This window comes from Sander vitreus, chromosome 9 (assembly GCF_031162955.1).
Source record: "Sander vitreus isolate 19-12246 chromosome 9, sanVit1, whole genome shotgun sequence".
NCBI lineage: Eukaryota > Metazoa > Chordata > Actinopteri > Perciformes > Percidae > Sander > Sander vitreus.
In genome coordinates, this window is record NC_135863.1 from 15,499,924 (window position 1) to 15,511,690 (window position 11,767).

Genomic DNA, 11,767 nt, shown 5'->3' on the forward strand with positions numbered 1-11,767 from the left:
AAAATTAAAAAAAAATATGAAGATGCTTTATCTGTACTGTTCTTCAATTATTGTCGTGATTACATAAAAATTACACTAACTTTTCAAAGAAAAGTTCTGAATTTCTTTTCTTTCTTTTTTTTAAGTTTCATTTATTTTAAGAATTCAATTCTGATGGGGAAAAGCTTTTATTTTGTTGGCCAAAAAACTAGTCATGTATAAAGGGTCTGGTCTAAAAAAATACTGATATCAGCCTGTAATATCCACCATATGTTTTTAATTATGACATATAAACTCCCCCATGGGTGCTAAAACTCCAGAAAAATACCAAGGATATGACCTCAATGGTGGCTACAGCCCTGTCCACAATGTTAAGTAACATCACAGACACAATCCAATCATATATAAACAAAAAACACTCCTCAGATAGGGTTTTGACTAACATCTGTTTGGGGCAACATGGAAGTGTGGATACTCAACAGCTTCATCTTTTAAATAGAAATGCGGCCTGTGACTTGACATATGGCATTCAGGTGTCATCACTTCATCATTGCATCCTATTAGACATTTGTGTGAAATGTCATAATTAGTGTAGGAATTCTTGAGTTATGGCCAGAAACTCGCTTTGTGAATTCACAGTGACCTTGACCATTAAAGCGTCAGTGCTTACTGCTTAACTTTTTGATATTAATGAACGTCCGTTACATTCTAGCCATTGCCAAATGAGTTGCTACAAAGCTAATTAAGACTATAAGCTCCACAACTCTCTGTATTTCTCAGTAAGGCTATGTTCAGAAAATTATGTCAACTGGCGACTTTCGCGCGCAGAAAGTCGAGTGAAGATAATTACCTCTTCTGAAGAGTCCATGCTTTTTTAATCCTCCGTGTCCTCCTTGGCTACTAGCAACTGTGTGGAGGAGTGGGGACGGTGAGCAGACAGTTTTGTTGTCATTACTTAAACTTCCTCATGGGGGCGACAGAAACTACGCACCATACCTTTAACCACCAAAATCTAATCAGTTCATCCTTGGGTCCAAGGGGACATTTGTGCCAAATTTGAAAAATTCTCTCCAGGGAGTCCCGAGATATATAGCTACCCGTCTGGGTAGCTCACCTGGTTGAGCATGCGCCCCATGTACAGAGGCTCGGTCCTCAACGCAGCGGCCCTTTACTGCATGCCATTCCCCCTCTCTCCCCCCATTCAAGACATCAGCTATCCTATCAAATAAATAATAATTATCTTTAAAAAAAAAAAAAAAAAATTAAAAAAAGAAAGTGACAGACGCATTGACAGACAGACAACCTGAAAATATAACGCCTCAGGCCATGGCTGTCACAATCCAAAAGCTTCACACTGACAAAGCAACAAATTCATTGTAACAAAATTTTATTTGTATTTGATTATTACTGATTAATAAGATTTACGGTCACACACCTGTAATAACGTTTGGCTACTAAATTGGAAAATGTACATATACAGTTTGCCATTTGGGGGTAGTAAAAATAAACTGCACAACATGGATAGAGGATCACCTTGTAAAGTTGATGTAATGAACGTTTTAGCAGCAGTTGCCTATTTACACATCCAGCAGACAATAAGCAGCGTTATCATTCATTTGGACTCATGTTTCTGTCCACCTGATGTACATAAGTCCAATATTCAATCTCTTTTGCTATGTCTTGTTGGTTTTTAACATGTTTGAAATCAAATCTAATCGGTTTTAATCTTCACTAACTCCTGAGATAAATATCTGACTCCTTAGCTGCTAAATGCTCCCCAGTCTGTCTGCCGTTTGGTTCAGTAAAGTTTCGGGCCTGAAAGCCAAAACAATGAGCTGAACGATTGATTGGTGCAGCTTTAAGTATTGCTGCCTAATTCAGTATTAACAATTACATTTCTTTCTTTGGGAACAGGTTGCTACAAGAGATTTTCATTTTTAATATACAAATTGGTTTATGAATTCCACTGCAGCCACTCATGCTGTCAGTAATCCTGTCATGCTTTACAAGGTTTGCCCTTTTAAAATTACAAAATCCAAATGAATATTTAACTTTCAAAATTTCAAACATTATTACTAGTTCATTGTTATAATTAGTCTTTCGTTATCATTACAGTGAAACTAGGAAAAGACGGTGACCGTGATTCCTGACCCATGGGTAAAAAACATAGAAACACCAGACCAAGTAAACATTGTTTTTAACAGCATCCGTTCCCTTTCCCTGATAACCATTTTATTGTGGCGGCTGTGCGGTCGATCAAACATTTGGCTCTTTCTAACTGAGGAAATACAGCAGAGCCGAAATCATCATGAAATAATGAGCAGATTCACTAAACTGTGTTGTTGACTCTGCTCAGGGAAAGGCACATTCAGTGCACCGCAGGGCAGAGAGGTAAAGTTACTTGGCAAAACTGGGCTGCTCTCTCCATTGGGTTACCTCCAAAACGTTGTTTGTGCACATTTAAACATGACTGAGTCAGTTATTAAGTCTTCTTTGCATCACTTCGCATTTATGCTTTCAGCTTTGACCGATGGAGAAGCTGCCTACTCCACTGATGTTGCAGATGTCTCCTGAACAGGAACTCCGACAGTTTCAATGGACGGCAGTGAGACAGAGGAGGTCCCGTCTTCTGCTGAGACCTGTAGGTCCTGTAGTGAAGGGGTTTACATCAGAAATATGTTGCACAAAAATGCTTACATGCTCAAATAAAAAATGTCTTGTAGCAGCAAATAGTACATTCTTAAACCAAAGTACATTATATTTAGAGATGTCAATCAATAAATCATTAGATATTTAGTTGCATTACATTTTAGAAAGAGAAGGGGTTATGTTATTTGCTGCTAAAACCCTTTAAATGCCAATGAAGATTCATGAACTAAATGTACTCATATGCAGTGAAATTCTACCTCTTTATTGCTAAGGAAGTTGTGATGAATAGTTCGAAGCTTCATTAGTAATGTTGACATTAAAATTTTGCGCACATTTTTTGCTTGTCTATTTATTCAGTTTAAAGTCGGTATTTCTGCACAGTTGCAAATAAAGATTAGGCTACACTAATATTATTAGTATTATACTATTTGCATAATTGGATTCAAGTGGTGGCTGCTTAGGATTGTTTCTGACTTGTGTGATCCAAACTTTTCCAATAACTCCAGAGCGTTGTTTCTGTCGTAGCATAATGTTGCTACAAGTCTAAGAGCTTGATTATTATTTTATCATTATTTTATGCCCTTATTGCATTACACTGCTGCCTACATATTTAATACGCATTTATCAGGGGTTGATGCATAAACTGTATAAGTGAAGCCAAAACATGTCAATTATCCCCTGGAGGCTGCAGTATACATCATAAATCCCACCCCCTCCATGTTAGCGGATGGTACATGGACCAAACTACAAAAATAAATCATAACTTATAGTAAATAATAAATTATGCCCGAAGATGGTTTCTGTTTGTTCATGTGTTAATTTTTCGGATAAGTTTGGTTTTTATTAGTTATTTGATGCCAAAAAAAATGGGGCGAAACCTCATGATTGACAGCTGTGATTGACTCATGATTGGTCTAGCGGGTGTATGGCCAAGGCTTTGATACCACGGCTCCTCCGCCCGATCACTACTGCGCAGACTCTGGGATTTCGGCTTCACTTTTGTACAATGGGAGGAAGTGGAGACGCGTCGTCCATCTTTACATACACTATAGTAGGGCTGCACGATTATGGCCAAAATGATAATCTCGATTATTTTTGATCAATATATTGATCATGATTAATTATCACGATTATTTGTTGATTTTAACCAAATAAAATTGTATTGTCACATAGGCTAATTATAACTGCTTTCACATCCATATTGTGCTACATTCCTGCCAATACATCCACATTGTGCTACATTCCTCCTTTGTTGAAGGATACTATGTAAGGAGTATGCCATTTCAGCTGTTGTGCGACTGCTTTCCAAACATGCGCGTTTGCCGTGAAAAGATACAGGCAACGCAATTTTCTGTTCACGTTAACGGCGCATGTTAAAATCCGGTGCCAATAGGGCACCAGTGCCCGGTATCTACCGGACGAAATAGCCACGCGGATTACGGTGCCACTTAAATGTCTGCGTTGCGCTCTGATGCTCCAAAACAGACGTTAGAGACAACATAAACATCGCTGCATGTCCCGCTAGTAAACACTAATAACACGTTACACAGCAGGTAACGTTAGCCTACCCTTAGCTACAGTAGTAACTGGATTAAACACGGCTAAAATGCTGACAGCTAAACGGTGTAGTGTGACTGTATTTCACTGTAGAGGATTCCAACAGCGGGACGTACAGTAACAGTCTGCCGCTAAAGCTATGAGCTAAAAGACTCAAACTAGCACTGGTCACTGCTGTTGTCTGAAAAACAACACAGACGGGACAAAATGTTGCGTTTACTGGTAAACTGGTAAACCTCGTGACTATTTATGACCGACTGCCATCTGTTGTGGAATTTTCCTCAGGTTACTCTGTCCTCTATGACTGTTAACATCTAAACTAAGCTGCGCGGTGCAGGGAACAACTCTGATTGGCACATGGAGGCACGTGATCAGACAGTGGTTTACGGAGCTTTGGAAGAAAAAGAAAAAACTTTGATACAGAGCGTTCTATGAACGGAATGAAGCATTTTAAATATCGCTCGACCACGTGAATTTGATCGTGGGAAGCCAAAATCGTGATTAAAATTTGATTAATTGTGCAGCCCTACTCTATGGTATTTATGTTGCCAAAACTGAGTTATTGAGTTATAGTCATTAAAGAACGGTAGGGTGACAAAGACAGACATTCAAAGCTTTATTCCAAAACCTAAATAAAAGCTTTGAATGTAAAATAAAAAAAAATGATGATTCGGTACATACCTACAAAATTATAAAATAGATTTAAGTACTAGTTGTTCACAAATGTCACATTTTTAACCATGACTATACTGATGAGAGGGAGGAGAAAAAAGCAACATTTCTGGTTACAGAGAAAAATGATTTAATTGCTAAAACTAGTTAACTAAAATTTGAATCAAAGATTTATTTCATGCACTTTTGGATATCATCAAGCTCCAGTTGCCATGGCATCCCAGTTAAAATCCACGGCACATACAGTGTAATTTGTGTTATTAAAGTTGAAACAAATGTAAGAGTTGTGGCAGTAAATAAATATGCATATTAAGCTATAACATCTATCCACGTGTACATAAAACACATTTACAAGCACAAGACAAGCTTTACAGCTATCAACAGAAAAAAAACACAAAACAATAAAAAAAATATCATAAAACAACTATTTATTAAATACTTATTTACCAATTTATGTCCAATGTGAATATTCACCATCCCATTAGTGCAAAGCTGAAGCATTAAAACATGACAAACAGTGTACTTTAAAGTTTACATCTCATTTAAGAAGCACTATTGTATGTCTAAAGTCAGGTACAGTAAATATGATTTAGTTTAGTTAATGTATTTTAAAAAGAACTCACCTGAACATCAGTTTGTAAAGGCCGCCTTCCTGCTGGCTGAGGTTTGGGTGCTCCACTGTCTCTGCTGAGTTTATCTTGAGAAAGCTTTTCATTCTCTTTCAGAGGTTTAGTCTTTGATGGAGATGAATCTGATTCAGTGGGTTTAGTTTTTGTTTGGGTTGTGTTAGCAGCAACACTGCTAGCGCTCTCTCCTTCTAGATCCTCTTGTGTCTCCTGCAGGTTTTCTGAATCTGACTCAGCGGAGGGATTCTGCTCCGCCTCACGCAGCACAGCATCCGTCTCATCCTCACTGTAGGGAGGCCCGGCAGTGCGGAGTGTCTCCACAACCACTTTGGCTGGCTCTTCCCTGGGTCTGTTAGGCCGCCTCTGATGAACCTGGTTCCTTTGTAATCTGCCATCATTGACTCTGTGCCTTTGGGCATGTTGTGGTGCGTCCCCTCCTGCTAAGTGGTCACCGTCCTCGATCTCCTGGATGTGAGGCTGCGGGTGCTCCAGCTGTGGAGGAGGTGGATCCCTTTGAGGGCGGTGGAAAGGTGCAGTGATGCCATACCGGAACGATGCCTGCACACTTCCATACATGCATACCTGTAGAAGAGTTAAATAAATATAGCAGCATAGAGAAACATTGTCCGATATTATTTATTTGCGTAGTGTGCGAGTGTAAAGAGTCCTTACCACAATGGCGATCACGATAGTGAGGAGAACTGGGATCTGCAGTGTGATTGGAAGATCTTTGAGGAGGGCTACAAGGAATTCACTGATCCCCTGTCCAACATGCTTCAGCGGCTCTGTGATGAATGTTGTGATGGTAACTGCGATTGCCTAAACAGAGAGGGACGTTTAGAATGTTAACTTTGTGTGTGCCATTGCCACACCCATAAATATATTCTAAACTGATACACATTTTAAAATAGTCAACTTCAGGATGACTCTTTATGTCGAATGGGAACCCATTTATATGATAGCATGAAACATTTCATTCTAATTCCTCAATAAATGCCTAAAAACCTGGAAAATAAAACAGCAATGCAACATTTTGTCTATGTTTTATTTTATGTTATGATGCCTCAGAGAGGACTTTGTGTAGTTAGCCGATAGCCTTGTAACAAACCGTATTATTATGCAGCATAATATAGCCTATACGTGCACTGAAAACACATATGTGGCACACCCAAGATAGTGTGACCACATTTATGTGATCAAATGAAAGAGTAAATATTATGCTTATAATTTTGGGTTATGGAATACATTTATGTCTGTATTTAGGGGAAAAAACTAATTGTCATTACACTAATGGAGTGAGGAATGCGGTTTTCTTTGGGTAGCAGTGAGGCGGAACGTTTGGCTGCGGGGATTGGTAAGAGAGCGGCACCTCTGCTGTTTCATCAGAAGCAATCTGGAAGGAAATGAGACACACCATATCTTCATTGTTTCTGTTTTACCTGCTTTCATACAGGTTGGTAAACTGTAAATAACCCAGAAATATCCAGTTTACAAGGTTAGGCTTTATTGTTAAATGTTTCTGGTGATTTTGACAAGTATAAAGACAGAGAGAAAGTAAGTCTGTCCTGTCGGCGTTTTTCCACGGTGACGTCATATTTGCACTAGTAGCATGGCTTGATGTACTTTTAACTAAAGATGTTTATTAAATATGAAAATCAACGGACATGTGTTCATCACATATCTTTAAACTGTATACTGAATTAAGTGATGGACTTTAGTGAACTTAGACAAAGAACTGAAATGCTTAGAACAGAAATGTGTTATGTTTACATGATTTTGAGTCGTTTAATAAAACAACCAGAGAAGCAATCTGGAAGGAAACGAGACGCACCGTATATTCATTGTTCCCGTTTTACCTGCTTTCATGCAGGTTACATTTCAGATACTGTGGCACTCATCCCTGGGACTCGTAACACATACATGCCATAATAGTGACCTTCATACCTTAGTTGGAGGTACCATCAGAATGGGGTTGACCATAAGGACTTCATAGTATTTCTTACAAGGGTCACCTTGAAGAGTCCAGGTGCTTCTGAACCACTCTGCAAAAATACGACAAAAAAAAACAGTAGCACTTTTGGCCCGCAAGTCGCGCATTACCAGTTCAAACACGCCGAGTTGGGCCGAGTAGCGCCCGAGATGGACTATCTCCAGAGTTGGGCAAAGGCGTGCCCGACCCAAATCCAAGTGGGTTGCGGTGAAGTAAAAACTAAAGTGCACATTTAATGTGCACTAAGCAATGTTTGACTGATGTGAATGGGTCAGTGGTGGTGAACGGACCCATATATGGATCAGCAGAAAGATACACACCTGGCCACAACTTATTGTCATTGTTTCAAATCAATCCATCAATCCCAACAGGGGGCTTTGAAATAAACTTCAACGTGGTAAAAGTACCAAACGTTATTACATCATGGATTTAACAAGAAGCATGGACATTATCATCATATGTTTTGTCATCGCAGTGCAGTGAAAACCATGTATCTTCACATTTCTTGATTTGGAATTTGTTAGATGGATTGAAGCTGCTTTAATCAATATTTTCATACTAACAATGTATCAAATGATAATGGAGCAACAATAAGTAAAAACAAACAAAAAAAAAATCGTCATATATATATATATATATATATATACATACATACACACATATATATATATATATACACACACACACACGTAATTGGCTCACCTTTCAAGCTATCAGTCCAGTCAATTTTCTTCACTCCAGTGCATATTTCATAGGCTTTATCCATCTTCGCTAGGTTGCTTTGGTGATCAGCAAAGGCAATCTGAAAAAAAAATAAAAAACCTTTAATGGTATTACAAACTTATCTGTCTAAACAAAAGCACTGAATGACATTTAAACAACAGCAAGGGAATTTCACCTTGTACAGATAAAGCCAGTTCCAGATAATACTGACGAAGAAGCAGACAGCAAACAGTCTAGTGAACTGCATGAACCAGGACACCACTGACCACAGCTGAGTGCATATGATGGCCACTATGACCAGGACACCCAGCCCAATCTGGAACACAAACAGATCGAACAATTACAATCAAATTTAAGAATTACAATTTTTGAGTACAATTTGACCCGCACACATGGCCAAGAAATTGTCTTTCTGCAGGAGAAATGTAGCTTGTGTTTTTTCTAATCCCAAACCTGATTATGGAACCCAGGTTTCTAGTTGCTACATGATGTTTAAGAAATGAGTTTACTGGAGAAAGCCGACCCGTTTACTTGTGTGCATATACCACTGAGAGTGAAGCGGCAACAGGTTCTTGTTTGAGTACTGCGTTGACTTAAGGAAAAAAAAAACAATCACAGAAATCTGCTTTATTCTGCCATTACATTTGAGCTTTTGGGTATTATACAATTCTGGTGGATTTTACAAGTTATCTAGTGTGCAAGAGACATTAAAGATTTACATTTTCTCTCTACAAAAACCAGGTACTCCAGTTTGCAATACACAGTTCATGACACATGCAAAAAAAATAATAATAAATATATATATATATATATATATATATATATATATATATATATATATATATATATATATATATATATAAATAAGACTACACTCTGATTTTAAAGCTTTGACTATGGATGTTAATTGTAGTACATGACTGAAGTATCGTAAAGACCCACAAACAAAGATTTCAGATTAACAAATGAGGCTTACTTTTAATAGTGTGTCAAGCTCCACGCCAAAGGTGTCTTCAAAACGCCACTTCCAGGCCTCATAGTCATGCGGCCTGAGATCTACCAGGATCTGACTAATGGCATTGTCCAGAGCCCCTGTTCTCCAGCTGTCTTCACCCTCCAGAAGTGTCTGAATCTCTGCCATGGCTTGTGAGGACAGGCCGATTGTGGCATCATAGAGGATGTCCGTGGAGTCACTGGGCTGGGGAGCAAAGAGGACACGTAGCATTGTCAAATGTAGGCCACATGATGATTAAAAGAAAGGTTCAGTAAAATGCATTTAAGATTAGCAAAGACATATTCAAAGCCACATAACACAGCATAATACTTGTGAATTGACCACATACCAAACCAACTCTTTGTATTTCCTTCCGGAGTCTGGTAAGGAATCGTTTGAACACTGGATTGCATGAAGGCTGCTGAGACATGGCCGTGATTCTCTTGTTTAGTTCTTCATTCTGATGAAAGCAAAGCAGAACAGTGTCTCCGATGTGTCCAGTAACCTTATGCTCATTCATTTTGAGGCATCTAAAGCCTGCCTGTCACGTCAAGCACCAGTTTTTAGGTTTTCTGTATTGTTGTCAGTGTTGTGAACAAGTCATCTTTGCTCAAGCAAGTCTTATTTTTTGGGGGCAAGTCACGTCACAGGTTATATCAAGTTGAGTCCTTAGTTAAGGCACATCAAGTCCCAAATCAAGTCACTTTTTTCTACACCCAAGATAAAGTACTCTTACCTGTAGTACCCAGTCTTTATGAAGAGAAAAGACAAGGTAGGGGTAAGGAGTCTTTAAGGCTACGGGTTGCCATAGCAAGGTGTTTGACTGGCAGCTAGTCATCCAATCATGACAATCACATATAGGGGAGCTTTTTGAGTTGTCATGATTCACAGTTTGCGCTGCTGCTGCATAGCATTCTTGATATTTAGACAGAAACATGACAACATCAAATTATATTATTTTATATTTAACAGCTAACATTCAAACTTATGAATACACGTAAGTACGGTGGCCCTGAAGTGCAAATCACAGCAGCAAATAGAAAAACACAGCAGCAAATAGAAAAACACAACGGCAATTAGGAAAACACGACAGCAAACAAGGAAAACGGCACATCCTCTAGCAGAGGACGGAGCCTCCTGATTGGACAGACGGACTGTCTCTCTGTTAAAAGTAGGCGCTTTTCCGTGTTTTTCACCTCTCCTTCCTGTTAAAAGACAAGACAGTCCGTCTGTCCAATCAGGAGGGTCTGTCCTCTGCTAGATAGGCCCTACATTTTCTGGTAGAAGTTAACGCTTCTACCATTTTGCACAATTGTTTTAACTTGTGTTTCTGTTGCACTAAAGAATATGATTGATTGATTTTTATTGAATTATATTCAGACATCTACTGATTACTGTTTGAATCTGCCAGTAATTAAAGATGTAAATGATTGCTATTATCTGCAGAGAACATCGTCTGCCATTGTATAGCTGTAGATACTCTTGTACAGTAATTGGTTTCCTCCAGAACGAACCACAAACCTGTCTCTGTAGAGCCTCTACTTGTTTGCTACACGGCGTCGGCTCCACCTGGCCGTGGTCCTGAGTATACTCTCTTCTCTTGGTTGGCACATTGTCATAGTTTGCTGGCTGCAAGCCATACATACACACGCATTAACTATCACAGCAGAGATATTAACACAGCTTCAGAGAATTAGGGCAATTGCAACGTTAGCAAATGCAATTCGGCCAGTGTTGACATTTAACATCACCCAACCTCTGCAGGCTTCCTCATCGTCTTGGTGCTAGCATCGTAGTTGAGCATGTCATAGGGGTCTATCCAGTCGTTGTCCACCTGCTGTCCTGTGGCAGCCAGAGACAGGCTGCATACCAGGACAATGAGGAGCATCCTGCTAGAGAAACGATGGTACTTTCCCAACTAACCGTCCAGTGTTAGAGCTAACTAGCTGCAGTAATAACTTCCAATACTTTAAAGTGAAAGCAAGTACAGGTGGCTAACGTTAGCTATTCAACAAAGTTGAGTTAACAACTTAACTCAACAAGCTAACGTAATGGTAACTGCTATCATCATTTCAGACCCACCGACTAAGATTTGTCTTTGAAGACACTTTGATACGCGAATGCTACAATAACACGCTGAATATTAAATACGTTCCACTCAAACACAACAGCCGCTTCTTCTCCTTCTTTGGAGTTTTACGGCTGCCAGAGCCGCTTTACGATACAACGTCGCAAAGGTTCAAGGGAAAAAGAATTTCAGAGGAAACGGTATGCCTATATATTATTTTAGTCAAAAATTAAATTTTAATCTATTTGGTTTTTCTTTGGAAGAATAAAATTATGTGATGACAAGTGCTCAGCAAAGGTTGAAGAAAAAGATAATTTAAGTGAAATTATTTAGAAAATTACAAAGAAAAAAAAAAACATTCACTCAAGATAAGTCATAGTCAGTGGTGGAAGAAGTATTCAGATCCTTTACTGAAGTAAAAGTACTAATATCCCACTGTGAAAATACTCCACTAAAAGTCCTGCATTTGAAAACTTAATTTGAGTAATAGATGTAAGTATTATCAGTCA

General features: G+C 38.8%; 1 protein-coding gene across 1 annotated transcript; it reads right to left on the minus strand.

Annotated features, from left to right (window-relative positions):
- Positions 1–1,349: 1,349 nt before the first annotated feature.
- Positions 1,350–11,414, minus strand: clcc1 (chloride channel CLIC-like 1). The gene is made up of 10 exons (XM_078258886.1): positions 10,947–11,414; positions 10,712–10,819; positions 9,540–9,650; positions 9,173–9,394; positions 8,372–8,512; positions 8,176–8,275; positions 7,428–7,525; positions 6,156–6,302; positions 5,481–6,065; positions 1,350–2,627 (listed from the first exon to the last, which is right to left on the minus strand). Exons 1-10 carry the CDS (start codon positions 11,076–11,078, stop codon positions 2,523–2,525), a joined length of 1,749 nt encoding a protein of 582 aa, XP_078115012.1. The 5' UTR covers positions 11,079–11,414; the 3' UTR covers positions 1,350–2,522.
- Between the last annotated feature and the right edge of the window lie 353 nt (positions 11,415–11,767).